The 21,488-nt window shown below is 38.7% G+C and overlaps 2 protein-coding genes across 2 annotated transcripts in view; one reads left to right on the top strand and one right to left on the bottom strand.

Moving 5' to 3' along the window:
- The window catches only part of ZDHHC14 (zinc finger DHHC-type palmitoyltransferase 14), a 515,017-nt gene that overhangs the window by 363,070 nt on the left and 130,459 nt on the right, over positions 1–21,488 (top strand). The window lies entirely within an intron of this gene.
- Positions 639–21,063, bottom strand: TMEM242 (transmembrane protein 242). Its single transcript, XM_048935638.1, has 4 exons — positions 20,819–21,063; positions 19,346–19,446; positions 15,841–15,978; positions 639–1,757 (listed from the first exon to the last, which is right to left on the bottom strand). The coding sequence occupies exons 1-4, from the start codon at positions 20,928–20,930 to the stop codon at positions 1,659–1,661; spliced, it is 450 nt and encodes a 149-aa protein (XP_048791595.1). The 5' UTR covers positions 20,931–21,063; the 3' UTR covers positions 639–1,658.

Here is a 21,488-nt window from a genome sequence, read left to right as displayed (position 1 = left end):
ACCACTCCTGTCTTTCTCCACTGATGGTACAGAGAGCTTGGATGACTAATTCAGATGAGATTTTACTGAAAGTTAATTTAACAGATAAATCCAAGTCACTCGAGTTCCACCTTAAAAACTAAAATTGGTCAACTTTAAGAGCATAATAAGACTTGTATTTATTGAATTTAATTCAGTACCTGATCAGTTTTAATGGCACGGACCCATGTTAAACTTGATGACTTAGCACTAATATGCATAAGCATAGGCACTACAGGCAATCCCCATGCACACCAACAGAAATATGGAAATAGTACCATTGCTCATGTGCATAGGATAGAAATATTCACCACAATGTATTTAATACTGGATTACAATAATCAAACTATGGAAAAGATGTCATCATCTTTATTATACTTCAATTGTGTTAAAGATATTATTATAGTGCTGTCATGTTTCATAGGAAAACCACACTTCTCTATTATTCATCTGACATTTAAAGGTTTTTTTTTTTTTAACATTCTTTCCGAGAAATATAAAGATTTAATCACAAAAGACAGGTTCTAGGCGGACTTTATTAAATCTGGCAGCTGTCTTAATTGGACTGTGTGCAACTGATAAAAAAATCCCTGATAACTGGGCATTCACTCAACAAAGAATTGTTCATTGATACTAATTTATTTTTTTATTTCTGCAATTTTACAGATCTACAGTTCTGCAAATACAGTGTTTGAGTGCAACATATTATTCTTCCTAGTTATGCCTACGCCTCATGAGATTACTGCAGTGTGGGAAAACGACACATTGCTTCTCCTGATAGAAGAGCCACAGGAACCACTAAATAACACCCCCCAGAAAACACACACTTTGTTTGCTGAAAATATCTGTTGCGTAGGACAGGCTGGACATAACACTATTGTATATATTTTTCACTTACGTTGTTCATACAAATATAGTAGAAGATTTTATACAACCGGTCAGATTCACAATTGTGGGATCCAATAAAAAATCTACTACTGAAAAAAGAGTGACTTCACTGAGGTCTCTACTGCTGCTCTGTAGAGGAGCTCAGCAAGTCATTACCTCTGTATTTGATGTTTTAAACTTTCCGATCAGACAAAAACAGCTTGGTTTAGACACTTTCTTTGATACAACTTTAAATATCTCCTTTATTTTTAGAAGAGTGCACTGTAACCTTTATCTCCAGGCTCACTGATGGACCTTTTATAATTATCTTGATATTTACATTCCTAATGATGCATGTAAATGGCACTGAAAGCACTGTTCTTTGTTTCCTAGAGAAATAACCTAAAATTAGTCTTTAAAGGCAGGATGGGGTAAACGTTTATTGAGGTTCTGTCCTTATACATTAACAATTAAAGTTGGTTTTTTTTTTAAGTCCTCATAATGCACAGCCTTTTTTCAAGTTGGAACCAACTTACCTTGGAAGGTTCATTTTCTCACAAATCAACCATACCAAACACGCTGAAGAAATACAGTATAAATTATTATTTTAATTATCTTGCCACTGAGATGTTAACTGGCATCCCCAGGTTCAGTGAACTCAGTTGGTAACTTGCTCAGTCTGATTTATTTTCTCTTTCATTCAGATGAGACGCTTCTGATGCTTCTGCTCCTTTTCTTGCTGAAAAAGCCATCTCCAAATGCTTCTGATTCTTTCACTTTGATTTAAGTAAGTCTTCCCATTCAACGGTGGACTCACTATTTTTAGGTATTGCTGGAAACAGTGACTGCATTTTAGTTCGGAATTCTTTCATCTATAAAAGAGGTTAAGAAATAAAAGTAGTCAACTATTAATAAGAGGCTCATTCCACAAAATATAGTTGTTTGAGGTAAAGAAGATGGAAAAAGGCCTTAAAAATAACAGCAAAGTAAGATATTCTCTTTAATTATACTGGTTCAATTAATTAAGTGGGAAAAAAAAGTATGAAAGAGACAAACTACAATCCCCACATCTAAAGAATCACACTGGGTGTCTAACTTGGAACCACTTGTCAGAATGATTCACAACTATTATATGAGCTATTGTGTGAATATATATATATAAATATTAATATTTTTTTGTTTGATGTAAAATTACTTCAATAGAATTCAGCCATATTTTCAATGCAGTGCCTTATTCTGCACTTTCTCTAGGTTGAAGATCTGTTATAATAGCTCTGTTTGAGGATTTTAGAACAAGATTAAAGAAAATGTTCAGCTCTGACAGTTTTAGTTTATCCAACAACATAGATATAGGTGATTAAACAAAATCTTATTCAAATTTATTTATTAATAGACAGGAAAAGAAAATTCGTTATTATCCATAGGACCATGCTTTTCTTTCTTTATTGATAAATCAAAGTGTGTGCTTTGAAAAAGAAAGATTGCTGTCTTTATATTCTATGTATTAATGCATTAAAACCAAACACCAAATCTATATTTATGGTAATCATTTTAAGACCAATGGCTGATTCTATTGTCTTGACAGACCAGAACTGAGAATTAATTTCATTAAAAACCACTTCTTTTTAAAGTTGCTGTTTACATTTAATGGGTTCTTTTCTTCCAATATTTTTATATACAAGGGCTGCTCCAATTATCTCCTATTTTATTATGTTGGTCCACAATGCACAAAGCAAGCTTGACTAGAAAATAAAATATTACAAGTCTATTATGAAAGAAAAAAAGTTTCTAGAAAGCACCAAAACATTGCTATCAACTGTAGATTTAAGAATACTCAGACTTCTCTCAGAATGCTAACTTATGTCCTGCAGGTAAAAGCAACTCATTTTCTGGAAAAGCAATTTTCCTTTAGCACATAGATAAAATTTGAAATATTTAATGCCTTTTTTTTTGTTCATTTTTAAGACCCTGTGATAAATTTCTTCAGCCCTATCTTCTTAGATTCCAATGCTTTTTTGTAAAACCATTTTGCAAGCGATGCCAGACTTAATGCCATTACTTTGCTCTTGCAAGCATCCACATCTTTTTCCATGACCCGTCTCTATACAAAACATTTTTAATTGCAGTTCACAGGCTTGACTGTTCTACATTTTCTCCAGACTTTCTTCTTTTGTGATTCCCATGCTGAACAGTGAACTACTTTAATAAATCATAACACTAAGTTGATCACCAGCGTGGACTGACTTTTCAACATAATGCATTATGTTGTCAGCTATTTAGGAAAAGCGTTCTCTACAGTGTCTGCCCAGTGGGCCTAAGGAGTACCTGATATCTTCTTGGTGCGTCTAACCAGGGTGAATTTGTTCACAATACAAACATCATAGCTACTATTACTTGACATTTTCATTTCTGTGCAACTTAAAAATCCTATATCCTACTATTTCTCTCCACAATAGTTTTTGAGTAATACGTTAAGCAATGTAACTGGTACTACGCACAGACTTTTATTCTTTTTTCTCTCTCTTCCCAGTAAGAAAGTGCAGTAGGGTTTCACTAAAGCTTTGAATAGATTTCTAAGGTATTTCCTTCTCATCAGCACCACTAATGCCCTCAGCTTTTGAGTTTCTTCCTCCATTTCCAAGTTGTGCTAGTTACACAAACTCAATACATTTTCAAATCCTGGCCACTGTCCTCCCAGTACTCAAAGCTCCTTTACAGCTCCCTAGCCACACTGCCAAAAAGCATGGAGAAGGCTTCAAAAAAACCTTTCTCTGATGGAGTGGGACCAGTGTACATAGACATAAATCACGATGGAAACTGCAATGTGGTTCCTTCCCTCCCGGTGTCAACGTCTGCTGCTTGTGAATCCTTCTAGTATCAAATTTTAGGCTCTGACTTCTCTCAGTCATTGACCATGCGCGTTGTACCTTGGCTGTTGAATGACCAACCTGTATTTAGTATAAATTTGGCCTCCAAACTAACTCATGCTGGCCTCACACTTGTTCTTGTTTTCATTTGGTTGGTAACATCATCCCAGGCCTACTGCAACCTCAGAGGATCCCTGTTTTTCAGCAAAGATACAAATGAGCTATCCTTCCATGAACTGGATTTCCTGGTATCCAGTCAGCCTCATGCACTGGAGTGAGCTTCTTGTGAAGATGACTAACCTGGCTTTATATTATTTGAATACTGCACCCTGATTAATGAGGGAAACCTTGCAATTCAGAACCCATGTCGTGCCTTGCTTTTTTTTCAGAGATAAATTGCTTGGAAGGTCTCTTCTCTCTCCAACCCAGAAACCTCCTGTATTTCTTCCAGATTCTGTAATACACACGACAGTAGTCTCAAATCAACAAGCATTAATTTAATTAGAAAAGGTAATATGCCTACGTACCAAACACTGGAACGCTTAGAAATAATTTATTGTAGTAGCTGCTTTTTTATGGTTGTCAGACACACTGACCTTGGGGCAGTCAGCTCAACTGTGATGTCTCCAATTAATACTGTAGTAAACTGCATGCTAAAAGCTGAATGTATTCTATCTCTTTTGGCTGCCTTCCTGATCACAGACCACTCTTTCAAACCCTGCTTCTGAACCCAGTGGCACATGAATGATTTGTAGCACATTTCTTGCTTTAACATTCCTGCATCCTCTGTTCCTGGAGGCGACTCTCAAAAGCGAATTTCACTCAAGTGATTTTTTTATTTTTAATCACAGACATTGCAAAGCTTGATACTGTTTTTCTTGCCAAATAAATTCCAGTAACTGCTCCACCGTGACTGTCAGGCTTCTTTCTAAAAGGGTATCATCTACCTTGCTGCATTAAATAATCCGTAATAGCTACAGATCACTGTTATTTTCCTATCTTAACCTAATGATCCTGCCTCAGGTGGCAAAAATATAGGGACCTAAAAGCATCTTGCAGTTAATAATGTCTTTTTAATGTACATCGTTGACAGAATGTCACACAAAAATTGGGATAGCGCTATTACTGAGAGCACTTATGTGGCCGTTCATATTAAAATGAATGGAAGAGAGACTAAAAAAAGTCTGTTTGAATCCTAGAATGAAAGTTTTGCAAAGAAATGTTCTCTTTAACGTCTGACATTCATAATAGGCCAACCCAAATTCTAGGAATTATTAGTTTCCTATTTTAGTACTTGTACCAGTAAGAACTGCTTACATTATCTTCCAAGTGAAATGAGGTTAGATCCCCTGAACTGGAATACTGACTGAGAGCACAACACAGCATGTCCACGTCTTATATTCTCATCAGTCACCTTTCACCTCACAAGGAACCAAGATGAGACAGGCTGCCTTGGATTTAAGAACATCAGAGAGGATTGTTCTTGCTACCTTTTCCCAAATCTCAAAGTGATTACTGTTGCTCTTGTCAGCTAGAGCTTACCAAGGTCTGCATACAGAAATAGCAGGTTATTTGTGGAAAGCAGCATGCACTGAACCTTTACAGCACTCCAAGAGCAGAGCAGACAGCCCGCTGGCTGAAGGCAATTCTCTGACTGCCACGGTAAAATGGAGTGATTGTTGCAGGTCACCTTGTACCAGCTTGCACACTGACCTCTACAGTAAGCACAGAAAGTAGCGCTCTGGTTCATATTCTTAGATCTTATACTCCATTGGCAAAGGTGTTCAGGTTACCCAGAGTCCATGCATCTCTCACTGGTAAGGCACCTGCCCTACATCACGAGCACGTTGCAGTAGCTTCACTTCAGTCTAATTTCTGAGCGAATGGCACTTAGCTTTCAATATTGGGATTGTTAACTGGTAGCTTGGAAGTCTGTTTCTACACCTCTCTAGTAAAAGAAAAAAGATGCCAGACCAGTAGAAAAGCCTAAAAAAAAAAAAAGAAAGCTGCTGTGATTACTCTGAATTAAATAATAATAATAATAATAATAATAATAATAATAATAATATTTTTTTTTTTAAAGGAGAGTTACTTCCTTATACTTAGAGCTCTATGAGTATGCCTTAAAATTATATGAATGACTAATATCATTTTTCCGAAATAGAAGGCCAAGAGCTTAAGTTGTTCTAGTGGATGATATCTCAAAGCAGACAATGTTAGTGTTTCACCCTCAAGCCTGCACCTATGATGGTTGGACTGGATGATCTTGAAGGTCTTTTCCAACCTTCGTGATTCTGTGATTCTGTGATTCTATTGATTTCACCAGGTGCTGGTGGAGATCTGGATGCTGCACGAGACTGCCAAACAAAAACAACAGTACAATACAGTAGTGTTTGGGCTACACTGTCTTGTTGCAAAAGGCTTTCATGTGATGCAGAATAATTGAGTGATTTTTCTTTAAACCATTGGAGAACATTCCATTTCTTTCTGCGGAGTCTTACTTTCAAATCTGGGTGCCTGAAAAGGACATCCACATGATTAGTCTTCTATGGTGTATTACTCATTTCTCCTTAATCATCTTGCACAATTTGAAAAATTAATGTAATCTACAATTTAAAACAGCTATATAGATAAATGTATGAAGCATGCTAGTTAATGGATCCAAAGCATCAGGATGAGCATTCCCACTGCACAAGCTCTTGTGCGCTGTAATTTGGATTTCTGAACTGAATGGAAAACATGAATTGTCTGCAAGTTCGCAGTTCTTTCAAAAGGTAAACAGAGTAATTCTTTCCTCCGTATTACCAGGAATTCCCAGTATGCGTTATCAGAAATGAGGGCCATGGCTGAGAAAACCAGACAGTACAAATCAAAGCCTCAGCCTTAAGCCATTCACAAGCCTTGATGCCCGGAATGGGACTGAATTGCGCGCAGGCCACACATTGGAGCTCTTGCTGCACACAGAGCCAGAATGCAGACAACCATGTATTTTCAGTCAAGCAGAGCAACCTGCATGAAAACAGGAGCACAGGACGAGGATGACCATGCTGCCACACTTGAAGATGTCATGGTACTGAGATGCAACATAAAAACACGAATCAGGTAAGCTTTTATTCAGATTTTTGTTATACATTTGTAGTTTGCATCACACAGAGACAAGGAGTATGCTGACCCACTTGCCCCCTTCCAGAAACCCACAATGCTCCTGAAGCAACATCCAATCAAAGACTGAGTATTGTTTTATTCCATCATGGAATCACAGAATGGCTTAGGTTGAAAGGCACCTTAAAGCCCACCCAGTTCCAACCCTCTGCCACAGGCAGGGCTGCTCCCCATCAGCTCAGGCTGCTCAGGGCCCATCCAACCTGGCCTTGAGCTCCTCCAGAAATAGGACACCCCAGCTTCTCTGGGCAGCCTGTGTTAATGCCTCACTGCCCTCTGAGTGAAGAATTTCTGCCTAAGATCTAACTTAAACTTCCTCTCTTTTAGTTTAAAGTAATTTTCCCTTGTCCTACCATTATTACATTGTGTAAAAAGTCAGTCTCCCTCCTGTTTATAAGCTCCCTTCAAGAACTGAAACACCTATCGAACTTCCCATCAGTTTGCTGTCAGCTGACATTGACGAGTCTCTACCAAGACAGTGAAACAATTCCTCAAGAGAGCTACAGTTACTGTTTTCCTATGTTCTTCAAACGCTTTCTTACAGCTGTTCTATAGACGATGCAGATGTAGCAGCTTTCCACTGAGATGATCTTATTCCTTGAATAAGCACTCTGCGTTATCAAGTACGAGCAAAGTTCACAGGTTCCTTGTTTATATCTTCTAGTCCTTGTGCAAAATAAAGGCAGTACATATGTGTGGAGGCGATTCTTCTCCACACCAAACTAATTAGGTAATACAAGCAGTACAGACAATATGTGTATAAACAAAAGGCGGAAGTGCTAATTTGTATTGGTGCTAAATCTTCCTTGAATTTAAATAAGTACTGAGGAAGTAAAACAACGTTAAATGCTGAGTAGACTTGAATTATTTTGAATTCTATGACAATGAAGTAAGAAAGAAAAGATGATTTTATTATGCAGTCAAGTATGCATAATAAATCAAACATGATAAGGAACAGAAACAACATGAATAGGTGAGGATTAAATAAAACTAAAATTTAAAATAATAGCAATAAAAACATCTAGGAATGACTTTAGGATGATCCTGGAATGATTTTAGAAGATACACTGCTTTCAAGCAGCATTTGGACATCTACAAAACAGTATAAAAATTTAAGCTTCTGCAAAATGTCAGCATTTGATTGAGATCTGTACATCTTAGTATTACTTATGTATGCTAAAAATTTGTGAAGACTATGTCTCCATACTTGCATTTTATTTTTTTTAAACCATCTATCCTTAGACTCAATACTGATTTGTATTTATAATGTACTTGTGACTTTAGTCTCAAAAATATTATCGAATATCTCCCAAAATAGATGGGATGATGTTAGTACTGTTTTGCTTAAAATGAGTACTCAGAAGTTCGATTTCCTCTAGATAAAAGCACCTTGTGTAGGAATCGTCCTTACCAACAAAACCATAGTAAGTATATAATCTCTGTACTGTTTTTAATTGCTTTAGATGTCTCTAAACAGCTGTGCAATCCTGTTAGGTTGTTAATATTTTAAAGGTTAAGATCAATGAAAAAGGATATTTCATTAGGAGTCACTATAAAAATGATAACTAATATTTTGTATCTATATTAGTCACAAATTACTAGTTCTCAGTATTTTTCAGCTTTCCATAGAACAGATATATAAGCAACAAACCTACATATGAATCACACTGGCCCTCTTCCCTTGGGAGGACAAATGCTTTCATTTCTGAGGAAATTTATTGAGGGCATGAAGAGCAAAAGGGCTCTTAAAGCACAATTTACCTCGCTTATTAATTGTTCCGTGGCTCAAGGTGCCAGTATTGAAACACTGTTCTGCTTTTAAAATAAGGTTCATAATCCTTGTTATTAAAAAAAAATAATAATAATTCAAAAGGAACAACAAGCTTTCATAGATATGTTCTAGTATCTGTCAAGTATTCTATTGCTTCAAATTTTTAATTTAAAGAAAAGCTGCTTATCTAAAGTGAGGATTTACAACTTAAGTGTGACTTCTAGAAAACTGAAATATTTTCAAAGGATTTGGTCCTGTTGACAAATGGCAATCAAATTGTAAGCAAACTGGAATTCCGCTTAATAGGATTATCGACATCAGTTATTCCTGTAAAATAAGCACACTGAATGCAAAACAAGTTTAAACAATGTACTGCTGACAGTCAGCTATGTGAGAATCAGACTCTGCAACTCTACACAGTCAGCAGGTTGAGGATTAAGAAGAACGAAACACTTGGGGATAGAGGGATAGGTCAGGAAGACCTTTTCAAAAAACAAGGAATAATTTATATCACAAAGTTAGACCCTATGCATTTTACTCATTAAATAAAGCAAGGGGTCACCATGGTGTGTATCTTGCTTGTACAGACAGGCTATGTTTCTGCCTTTCAAAAAACATCAGTTTAAGCAGCAAAGGAAAAGGCAGGAGACCAGATAAATCACTCCAACTGCAACTCTGCTTTGCTTTAAGCTTTTAATTTATTGTTTTACAATAACTTTAGCTTAATTAAAGATCAAAATGAAGGAATATTACAGAAATAAAACAACAGAATTTGGGCCTTGTTCAGAGACAAAATAATGTATTTTTCCTCCATTTCCAGGACTATGCTGTAACCATAAATTTCTTCAAGTACTGTAACTGCAGGTCCCCTTTAATCCTCGCAGACACAGCTCTCTCATCACTGCAAATGGCAGAGCTCTATGTGCTTTCAAGGACATACCTGAGACTAGAACTGCCTAAGTGCCACTAAGTTTGGACAATTTATCATCAGAAAATAATTTATGAAGGACTACGTGTCCTTTAATTTCTGATTAGTTCCCTCTTACTTCTGATAACGTTATGCTTATAAATACATTGTCTGGGCAGCTAGTAATGCAGGAGGAGGAATCACAATTTTATCAGGTGTGACCACTGGTCTGAACATGAAACCACTGCTACAGTATGTTACAATATTTATTAAATCATACATTCATATCATAGAATCACAGGCTCATTTGAGTTGGAAGGAACCTTTAAAGGTCATCTAGTTCAACTCCCCTGCAATGAACAGGGACACTCACAGCCCCTCCAGCCTGACCTTGAATGTCTCCGGGGATGGGGGATCCACCACCTCTCTGGACAACCAGTTCCAGTGCCTTGCCATTCTTACTGTAAAAAAATATTTCTTACATTCAGACTAAATTTCCCCTCTTTCAGTTGAAAGTATTTCCCCTTGTACTCTCACTACTGATCCTATTGAAGAGTCTGTTCCCTTTCTTTCTTATAGCCCCTCTTTTAACATATGCCTAAGTTTAAGCACATACCTTAAAACTTTTGTTGGATCAAGGCTAGCCTCTACTGCTCTACTGCCTAATGATTCAAATTAAGATATAATGTTGGTCAAACTAAATTACATTACACCATCTGAACTCATTTTAATACAGACTCTGAACTGTGACTTACAAACAACAAAAAGGTATGGCAGATCATAGCATCTGTAAAACAGAGACACAAAATCAGAAAGGTTTCATTTTTTAATAAAAACTTCTCATTCAAATTGATTGAAATAACAAGGTTTTAAGATTTTTTTTTTCTTTTCTTACAAAAGATTTTATTTAGTGAAACATAATTTATTCTTAAACTAAAGATTTCAAACTTCATGAAGTATTTTGTATAGAGAGTAATAAAATAAGATGCCTCAACTATGACTTCTTAGATATCATGAAATGAAAAACATGCCAAACCCATTATTTTCTACAAAATTATTTTCAACACCTTTGTGTAATCCCTCAGGATACAGTCAGCTCACTGTACCAGGAGTCTAAAAGATAATGCCATGATATGAAAGTTATTAGATAGCAAATATACTTGTTCAAAGTTATATGTCAACTGTTAGGCACGTGTTTAATATTACATACGTTCTTATGTTCTATGAAGTGCCTCATAGTGGGAGGCTGCAGGCATGTTTGAGTGAACAGTAGAGTTCAGACCAGGAACGTACTTTGGTTTGAATCTACCAGTTGTCCATACAGGGCATGAGCTGAACAGACTCACAACACCCCAGATGGATGTCTTTAGGGTGAAACAATACTGGAGGTATGTGCTAGGAGCACATCTAGTGTACTCCAGCTGCAAACAGATATTCACATCGTGGGACAGGGCTAGAGTCAGCTCAAATTTAAAATATCCCCTGGAATGGTTGTAGATATTAGAGCCCCAGGCCCAAACTGCTTCATTGGCCCAGTGCTGCTGGCCACTTGCTTACACCGACAGAAGTGCTGGACCTTAACATCATCAAAGATGGACTGCTTTCTTAAGAGTTCACTGGAAGTTAGTTAAAGAGTCATGCTAATGACATATTAATGACATCTTAACAACATCTGGATAATGTCTCCATGAGGCCCAATGTACATGAAAATAGAAAACCATCAGTTCCTAGGTTCTGAAAATGAAGATTTCTCTTTCACATTAATGAAAAATAGAATTTAAACTATTATCAAACCAAGTCCTCACTGACCCATCACTTCTCATTTTAGGGATAGGAGCTCACTGAAATTTAGTAGGGTTTATTACTTAGTAGCCTATTAGAAGATGACAACAGCAACAACTGCAGTCAGGGGATATTAACAACCTATCCTGAGACTGCATAAAATTTTTTGTATCCCTTACCAAGGCATAAAGATCAGTTTCTTACCATCATTCCTGAGTTTTCATGCTAGCATAAAAATCGGTAGGCTAACCACCCTTACCAATAAAGCCATTTAAGAGCTGGAAGGAGGCCTTGTGACAGCAATGTTTTAAGAACATATTGAATATAGTGGCTTTCTCTTCTGCTACCAGCAGATGTAGCTGCAGTGCAGAACAAACTACAAACACAACCTCAAGCCTTTTGGCCCTGTGTACGAGGGTCACATCCCCTGCCCCTCTCGCACCAAGTCTGCCTTGCCCTGGCAGGTGTAGCAGATAGATGTCTGATAATATAGACTTTTTTTCTTAAAAAGAAAACACAACAACTACACATCGCATTGTAACAGTCCCATCACTGGGTTTAGTTTTGTCCTTTGCTCACCACCTCTTCCTATGTGGCAGCTATGAAAGGTCTCACAGCAGGCACACTGATTAGCGTCCATTCACACCAGTTCAGCAGTGCACGGTTTCAAACCAGAGCGTAGCTAAAGTGAGCAGGGTTCAAAGGGCACAGAACACATTGTTGGCTGCACTTCTCCAAATTTACTGCCCAGCTTTGCCCTTCTTCTCCTTTAGAGTCAAAGCAAGCTGTGGTATGCATGACCTTCAGCAGTTCACATGGGTTGATCAGTCAGAGGTGGAACTGCTCAGTAGGCCAGCTGGCTAGCCAGCCGCTCCTATGAGATCTCCGACCCATCACATCTGATTTTCCACTGTGGCTTCTTGTCATGATTTACTCCCTAAGAGTATTAGGCAGTAAACAACACAGCAGCTTAGTTTCACTAGACTCAAAGCTCTCCTCCAGACTGTACGTGAAAGCAGACCTCTGCTCACTGGGAACATGCCAAGCCATCCACAAGGACAGAGCATGGCAATGGATTAGAGAACACACTGGAATTAATGTACTTTTATGTGTGACAGATGAAACATTTTTGTTTGCTAAATGAAACATCTGTGGTGTTTACAATTAAAATTTTATTATGCCTAACAATATTGAAACACCATATGAGCTGTTGATAATGTTGTTATCATTATTACCAGAAGCTCTTAAACAACTGAAGTCAGTGCCCAGCTGAGAGAGGACAGCATCAGGGGCAGACCACTAATTAACACATCCCAAAGGCAGTTGGTTACTGTTGAAGGCAGTAAGGTGAAGGAACAGGGCAGCAAGCTCTTCTCGTTCAGCTGCCAAAAGTTTAGTTACTAAGATCACAAAAGTTCCAGGCATCAAGATGAACTGAAGTTTCTCTAAGGTCATGTACAAAACAGCACTTTCAGAGACTAACATTTGCTTTAACATCAGAGCTTTCAAATGTACATACAGTGTGCTTAGCTTGGAATTGTAACTTCAAATTCTTCACAGCTGTGGTATGGGGAACCTGCAATTGTTACTGAGTAATGGAGTTCACAGAATTCAACTGGGCTGAAGAATCAAAATATTTATATTCAGGTGAACCTATAACAGATTTTTCTCAAGTTGTTCAACTGAAATTAAACTGTTCATTTGAAAATGTTGAGACGAACATAAAACCTGCAGTAGCTTTTGTCTAAAAGTTAATGTTTGAAGAAATTTTATTTTACCATAACTCCAGTAAATATTTTCACACAAAATTAAACTTATTTTTGTGACTATGTAACAATTATTACTTTTAACAAATATATTTTGTATGTCCCTAAAAGTTAGCATTGGAATTGACTGATTGCTAGCATATTATTGCTGTCACAGAAGCAGAGATAAAGAACTTTCAAAACTATTGTGCTTCTCTGAAATGGCAAAAACCCTTTCTCAGAATTAAAATATACCTAGGAATCCAGAACTAATGATGTGCCAGCCAGCTTGTAACACTTACTTAACCTCAGGTGCTCATGAATATGATACTTAATGCACAAAAGTAACATCTTCCATGACATATAGTATTTCCTCCTGAGTGTTATTTTAAAGCAGCATGCAAAGTGTCAAAAACAATCAAAAATCACTTGTTCTTTAGAATTACATTTCTAGAGTCCCTTTTCTCAGGTCAGAATATTTCATCTTTAACATACTTCTGCTTTTGTACTTCTAACAATTTTAAACATATATTTAACACATACAGTAAAACAGGATGAAGAAATGCATGGCAGAAACTTACAAATGTAAATTTGCATTTATGCTGTAATGAGTAGTGCTATCATATGATTTTCCTTCTTCCAACTGGAACTTAAATCCATAGCAAAAGCAATAAATATGTCAGTGAAAAGCAGAGGAAGAGGGCGGTTCAAAATTATTTGTAGCCTCAGCCTCTTGACAAAAAACCACTTCCTTCAGTGTCTCCAGTTCTAACCATGCCATGCTGTTAAACAAAAGCACTCTACATAAAGAAACCAATACCAAAAGGTGTTTGCAAGAGCCTCTTAAGTTTGCCCTATCTTCTTTCAACACTAAGGCAACACAGAATATAACAAAGAATGACTTTCTGATGATAAATGGTTAGGTACTTGCTAAAATGCCATGTACTGCTGCTGTGCCCTTATGACATGAGATCCTGCTGTGAGACTGTGACATTTCCTGTACTTAGCTACCTCAAGCATGTGTTCTTCTTCCCTGTCATACAGTCTTGATGAAAGCAGCCTCACAACAAAACCAAGCAGCTGTGTGTCCAGGTCAGCATTTTCTAAGGAAATAAAAATTAAGCTTACTGACAAACTGTTGAAGTAAGTTGCTGACTAGCATCATAGTGTCCTTCAGCAGGACCAGAAGTACTCTGAGTGAAAACAAGAATCAGCAGCATGGTGTGAAGTGAATCCTTTTGGCTGATGATGTAAGTGAGTAAATTCAGCAGACTACTAGATTGCTGTAGCTCAGCACACAGAGAGTATAAATTGACATGCCTGCTCTTCTTTCTTTATTATTCCTCTACTGCCTAACAAGCAGGACTTGAGTATAAACAAAATACATTGTAGCTGCATCTTACATCCTGCTTTCCTTTGTTGGTTCCTACTGAGAATCAACATTAGAAACTAAAAAATTGGTGCATGCTGGGATCAGTATGGTAACTATTGAGTCAGGGCCCAAACCACTGATTGAGCACCTGGGGAAAGGACCTGCTCAACTCTGTGAGCACAGATGAAGGCAATTTAGCTATGTGACTGGAACGGGTGGAGCCTGGCTGCACCTCTCTTAGACCTCATTTAAGGGCTGACCGCCACTGGGGAAGGGTCTCTAGTTGGAGATCCCTTCCTTGTGGAGTTTCTGTTGTGAGCCTAGATCTTCAGAGATGGGTAAGCTCTTTTTCTTTTTTAACACCTTTCTATTGCACAAGTCCCTTTATCATCATATCTCTTGTATTACTATTCCGTTGTGTTGATGTTTCTGATTGTCACAGGAAACAAATGGCTAACTCACAGGATTCACTAGCAGAGTGGATAGGAAGTGTGAACTTGAATTAAGGTATTAATGAGAATAGTATTAGGGTGGAACAATATATTGCTGCTTTTAGTGTTGGGAGATCACAAAATGTTCTGCTGGAGATAGAAGTAATTTTTCACAGAAAGTAAGGGAAGTCTATTCATTCCTACTCTTTAAAAGGAAGTGGAGTTCTGCTAGCTGCAGGGTCTCTCTTCAGTCACAGCTCATTACTGGGGAAAAGCCAAAACGCTTACATGAACTCCAGTGTTCACACTCAACACAGTGAGATAGTGGAACATGAGAACTTTATTCAAGACAGCCTTTGTGCCTTGCAGCATGCAGATGCTTCCCAAGTTTCTTTGCCTTGATGTGGCGCATCATGGAACACCGCTCTGTTACGCTCAAATCCTCTAACTTCTGCCCCTTTGCTCCTTACAGAAATGCACTAGGGGCAGAAAGCTATCTTCACCCCAATTTTTCTTACATCCTCAATGTCCTGATGTAGAAAATAGGACTTAAACAAATAGACATCTATAAAAAGGATTTGGGGGTAGCCTTCAATTTAATAAGAGAAGAATGCAGGATTTGCAGCCACTATTTTAATATCTAATGTAGAACACTGACTCTTGAAGAATTTGAAATGTGTGTAAATAAACACAAGCAGGACAGAACTGTTCTTCCCCCTAAACTGTCTCCTCCACAATATCACACTTACAAAAGATGCAAAAATGACTTTTCAGTCTGCACAAGCCTCTGGTTAGTCACTGTACGTGTTGAGAACCAAGGGTACTGCCAGTTGAAGTGGTACAGAATATGATGAATTCTGGAAGAAAAAAAAACAAACAAAACCAAACAGTATTTGGAGAATCATATTTGCTACTCACACTGTGAACACCCAGAGCCTTCCAGATGGCAAAACTTAGTAATCCAACTCCACACCATGCATACAGAGAGCCCCATCCTAGGGCACGTAAGGCCAGTGATGAGCCGCTTTCAGGTAGTGCAGCTGTAGCAGTAATACCCTAGGGGGGAAAAAAAAAGACTGATCAAGACAAAGTGAACAATAACTGGAAAAAAGAAAAATAGAAATGAAAGAAGTTAACTTTTACTCTAGAAATTTTCTTCCCTTGCCAGTTTATGTGATGTCATAGAAACTCTTGCTATGGATGCCAGCAGGCCCAAAGTGCCAAGCACGTGGGTATATAAGCTGCTTTCTCACCAGGAACAACTTTCAAGTCTGCCAGTAGCATTTGGGGATTTTTAATATCTGAAGATGCTGAAATAAACTGTTCAATAGGCACAAGAATCTGATAGTTATCCTGCCACTCAAAAGCCGCAAGTGGCTCAAAAACAAGACAGCTGCACTGGAACACAATCCTTCTATAGAATTGATTTTGGTATGATTTTTTCAGGAGTGGTGTGAGTGGGGCATGACCATTAGCCTATAAGCCTTCATCCAAGCTCCTGTAAAAGTAGATTGGGAAACTAGAGGAACTTATGCATCTTTCAGCTTGATGTAGGATATAACAGTGACTGGGAGACCAATTTTGAGATGCTGCAACTCTGAAGGAATTCTAGAAGCTGTTTAGGAAAATTTTGAAAATAACAAATAGCAGCACTAAGCCTCATTTCCCTGCAGAGTTCACTAAGAGGCAACAAAGATAGCTCTATTCCATTTTCACACTTCCCATTTTCGTCAGAAATAACAGTGGGTGTTTTTTGAGATTCTGCTGCTTGAGTCTTCCATTAGAAGTGTTGCAAAAATACAAAACACTTGGGAAAGTCATCTCAGGCCAAGAGGAGTGGAGTCTCAACCATGACAGACTCCCAGCCACAATGGAAACTCTTTTGTCACAGCACATCAGTATAGGGTGCAGCTATGAAGGGCTCAAACACATGGTGGTTCACATCAGTCAGTTCACACCAAGTGTTTGCTGCGAGCCAGCCATTCTTGGACAGCAATGCCCCCTGCACTGTATTTAGCTGCTGCAGGGCAGCTTCAGTCCCTTTCATTTTCTTTCTTCTTCGATGTAACTAAACACATGTACAGCGTCTATCAGAATGGTATGTGGCCAGTGAAAAAGCATCAGTAGTGCTTGTTTTTTTTTTGGTTTTTTTTTTTTCCTCTTGGCTTTGTATTCATCAAAATGTTAAAATGATCTTCGGACAGTGCCCAGTATTAACACTTGTCCTTTGGATATAGTTCTGGGCAGTTACCCAAGGACAAACACCAATGTACGAAGGACACAACTAAAATCCATCTTATTCCTCATAGGTTCTGATTTGGACATCCCAAAGTGGAAGCTGTTAAGTGTTCACTATGTGTATATACACATAGATACGCAGACACAAAGCACAGCTCTCTAACCACACTATTAAACAGAGTTCTACTATTTCCTTCCTGCAGCTAATGAACTTTCCTAACTCTTTCAGTAGAGATTGTATTGAGTAGATTTAAAGATGCTGATGATTTCTGACATTTTCCTGCTTCAATAGTCTACACATATACAGCATGTAGAATTTCCATTTGGAAGATGGAAAAAGAATGGATGAAAATATCCTCTACATAGAATCTTTAAATAGGAGTCATTATCTGTGAAAACTGCTGGCAAAAATAACTCGGCCACTATTTAAATGCTAGATTGTCTCAAGAAAAAAAAAAGTGCTATGTGGAAGCGGTTGATTTGGTTTCACTGACAGCAGTCAAAAAGTGTTCTGTTCCAAGCTGACTGCTGAGGGATGTTAAGTATAAAGATAGGGATTTCTGTAAACACCAGTTTGTCATAAGATTATCCGATATGCTGTTCAGAGCATCAAGAAAGCTGATTAAGAAATGCCAAAAAAATAAGAGGACAACAGTAGAATACTATGACAGCATGGGGGTTAAAGGGTGTAACTACGAAAAGAACATTTTTAGGAGAACAGAATTTCAATCACGAGCCTGTTATTGTATACGTTGTTTCCTCCCTGTTACTGTTCTAATACTGGGGGGGCGAAGGGGAGAACCTCTCTGATTTGAAAAAATAAGCTATTGAACAATGCTCAAATCTTCTTACAAAAAAAACAAAAACAAAAAGGCGAGGAGAATACAGGGCAGGATTTACTGGTTTGTTTCCCAAAATACATGCTTCACACTTAATTTATTTTATTTCTGGAGGACATAGGAGAAATGATAAAGGCCTCAATTTTCTGACTATCTCCTTGTGGACAAGAATGTGTCTGAAAGGAAACTGTGCCTAAAATAAATACGTTCCACTTCATCAGTTTATTGTATTGAGTGCATTCACATGGCCTAAACTATTCTAAAACTAAACACCTGGAAAAATTCTGATAAAACTGAACATTTCTCACAAGAAGGCTGCTGCATCTGAGCACTTCAAATTTAATATACATTTCCCCCTTCTCAAAAGATGGTTTAAGTGAAAGTCTCTGCAGTGGTTCATCACAAAACAGGATTATGTAATCTCAGTTCTAAGTAAATTTGGGCTCTGGTTCTATAAATGCTTACTTAATTTCAATAACATGGAAGAAGTTCATTTTCAGCTTTATCTCTCTCCAGTAACACTGATGCTGTTCTGTAAGACAAGTCTTGTTGTAATGGTCTGAAAACAATAATGAAGCAAAGATGATGTGATGCTACATCTTCCCTCTTAAATTGCTATTTACTTTTTTTCTCTGATTCATCTATTTTAATTGGTCACAGACTGCATTGTGTTTGTTTCTTATTTCTACTCTGACTCTCATGCTGCAGTTTCACTGACACAAAAGCTGGCACAAGCCAGCAAAGATAGTGAATGAAGGGGTCTTGCATTTCTTCCCAGCATTAATTCTGGGGTAGCTGGACTACTTCTTTGATCAGCAGTGCTGGCTTATGTTTGCTTGAAGTATCTGTCAAGCTATGGCCTCATCCTAAATGGAAGATGTATTATTTTGGGGTCGAATGTCTAATATGGATGTGATTACCCTTAGTTATTTATAGTTACAATTCTGTTACTGAAATAATGTGTTATTTTTAATAACAGGCAATGACCTGTACTAACTATAAATTTAAGTATCTTTACCTCTTTGGTGGCAAAACCTCAGAGATCCCCTATAGGCAGTTACATAATTTGCAAAGTTTAGCCTTCCCTTCTGAAATTACTCACCTATCACACCTTCACAAAAAAGTATCATATCCTTTCTACACTTAGCAGTATTTAAGTTGAGCAAAGTAGAAATCATACACTATTCCTAGCAAACGTTTAACCTACTCTTACTGACTTGAAGTCTAGTGCTCTGGCCATCAGCTTTGCACAGCCAAACTGTACCTATATCATTATTACTACAAAGCACTTTATGCGTTGTTTTTTCCTGTGTATCACAACTGGAAAACAGTTTAAATGAACAAACCTTATTGAACCAGTTTGGGTTCTTCTTTTTTGCCATGGCAAGCGTGGTGCCAAAACCTGCTATCATTCCTGCTGTAGCAACCGTACCTAGAAAAATTCCACCTGCCAAGAAAAGTTTAAGACATAAAAATTAAACTGATAATAATCACTGCAAGTGATATCAACATGTCACATTCTGGGACTGCTGTATATATCTCCCATCTTATTGAGGTGTGCACGCCTTTTTATAGAGAATACAATTATCTGTGGTTCTGTGAAATTAAGATCTTGTCTCCTAGAAGGAGAAAAAACAAAAAGCAATCTGTTTTGAAAGCAGCACCTGAAAAAGAAAGGTCTGTCAACATATGCTGAGGGAAAAGGAACAGTTTTCCAAATTATTTATATTAATTACCTATGGTAAGGAGGAAAGAATATCTTGAAATGGAGCCTTGCGAAAACAAATAGCAAACATCTATTTGCAAGCTGCATGAGGCAGAAGTCATCCACAACCCAGGATGCCTTTTCACAGCACTTCCAAATTTTCATGCTCCCTCTGCAGCCTCACTCCAGAATCAGGATGTTAAAATCAGCCCTGTGTTACAAGATGATGTGCTTCTCCTGCTGCACCACTGGTGATTTCAAATAGCCATCTGAAAACCTACCTCAGAACACCATTCTGTAAGTAACACATTCTCTTAGGCATTGTCAGCTTTATGTTCTAATGATCTATTTAAAAAACAAACAAACAAAAAACCAACAAAACCAGTGAGCTTCCTTGAGATACAAAGCACTCCTTGCTGCCAGCTCTTCTGCAGCCACTTGGGATCTGCTTCTTGCATCAGAAAGGGATCTGTAGCCATATCAGACCACTTGTAAGAAAAGGCCTCCTATGGACCCTGAGTGCACTATTCAGCACCTGGCTCACACCAAAATGCCCTCAGTAGAGGCAACAAGCTCTGCCTTTGCACCTGTTGGGTAAAAAAGTTTAAGTATATATATATCATTTGAATAGGAAGCAAGAATCAAAATCCCCTTATGTCAGGTCTCACTTTCTAAAACTTGGTTATGATATTACTGTGATGGATAAGTTTGCTGTAGCCGTGTCAGTGAGATGTGTGGAGGACACGCAGCCTGGGAACGGGAGGACCTCCAACATCCTGACAGAACACAGGGTGCCCCTGCATTTTACACTTCAAGGTCTACTCAGTAGCAACGTTTTCCCGATTTCAGAAATAGCAACTGGTTTTTAATTAATGTCTGCCAAAAGAAGAGTTTAATGCACAGCCTCCAGCCATGGGACTTGGGCAGGCAAGCACTACAACGTGGAGAAGCACCCTGAGGCAGTGACTGTGCACCCTCCGCCCGGGACGCGTCTCCCGGCTCCCGCAGCCCGCGCGTTCACAGCGCTCCAGGGCTCGGCCACGCACGCCCCACGTGCTGCCGCCCGCCTGTGACCCGAGTGGGGAGGGGAGGAGAAGGGAGGCGCTTCCAGCACCTTTAATGAGGAAGAGCTTGTCCTGGGAGTCCGCAGTGCTCCCGCGGCCCCGGGGAAGAGGCCTCCCCAGCGCGGGGTCCAGCGGAGCCGCAGTTTGCGGGGAATCCCCCATGGCCGGGCAGCGGGTGGACGCGGCGGCAGCAGCAGCTAACCCGGAAGGAAAAGGAGCGGAGCAGGCGGCGCGGCCGCCCTTCCTCTTCCATCTCCTCCACCTCCTCCTCCTTCTTCTGGGCTGCGCAGCCGCTGTGGGTGCCGGTATGTGTGGGGTAACTTAGGGGTGAATGGGCAGAAGTCACAGCCTCTCGCAGAACGCGGTTATACTAGCGCACTCGGAAGGGATTTCTATGTAAATCTCAGTGACAACGTGATGGACTTCACTAAACGAAACTGAAATCTTTGCTCCCAATGAATTTCACTGAGCTGTCTTGACGGATGTCGTTGCTTTCAAATACGTTTTGAGGTTCCAGATTGCATCTCCCGTTTTAAACACCGTGGCAGAATCACTGTGTCGGTGTGCGCTGCTTCCCACAGCAGTGTGGGTGACTGACGTATGGCTCGGATCTGGCACCACGTTGAGAGAAAAAACACCCATCTAAACAGAGCACAAGTGTTTCTTCCTCACTTTCTTTCTTTGAACCTCTTCGTCATCATTTATAGTGCGTATCTAGGG

The sequence above is a fragment of the Lagopus muta genome, chromosome 2 (assembly GCF_023343835.1).
Source record: "Lagopus muta isolate bLagMut1 chromosome 2, bLagMut1 primary, whole genome shotgun sequence".
NCBI classification, from domain to species: Eukaryota; Metazoa; Chordata; class Aves; order Galliformes; family Phasianidae; genus Lagopus; species Lagopus muta.
This window is presented reverse-complemented; position numbering and strand designations above follow the sequence as displayed.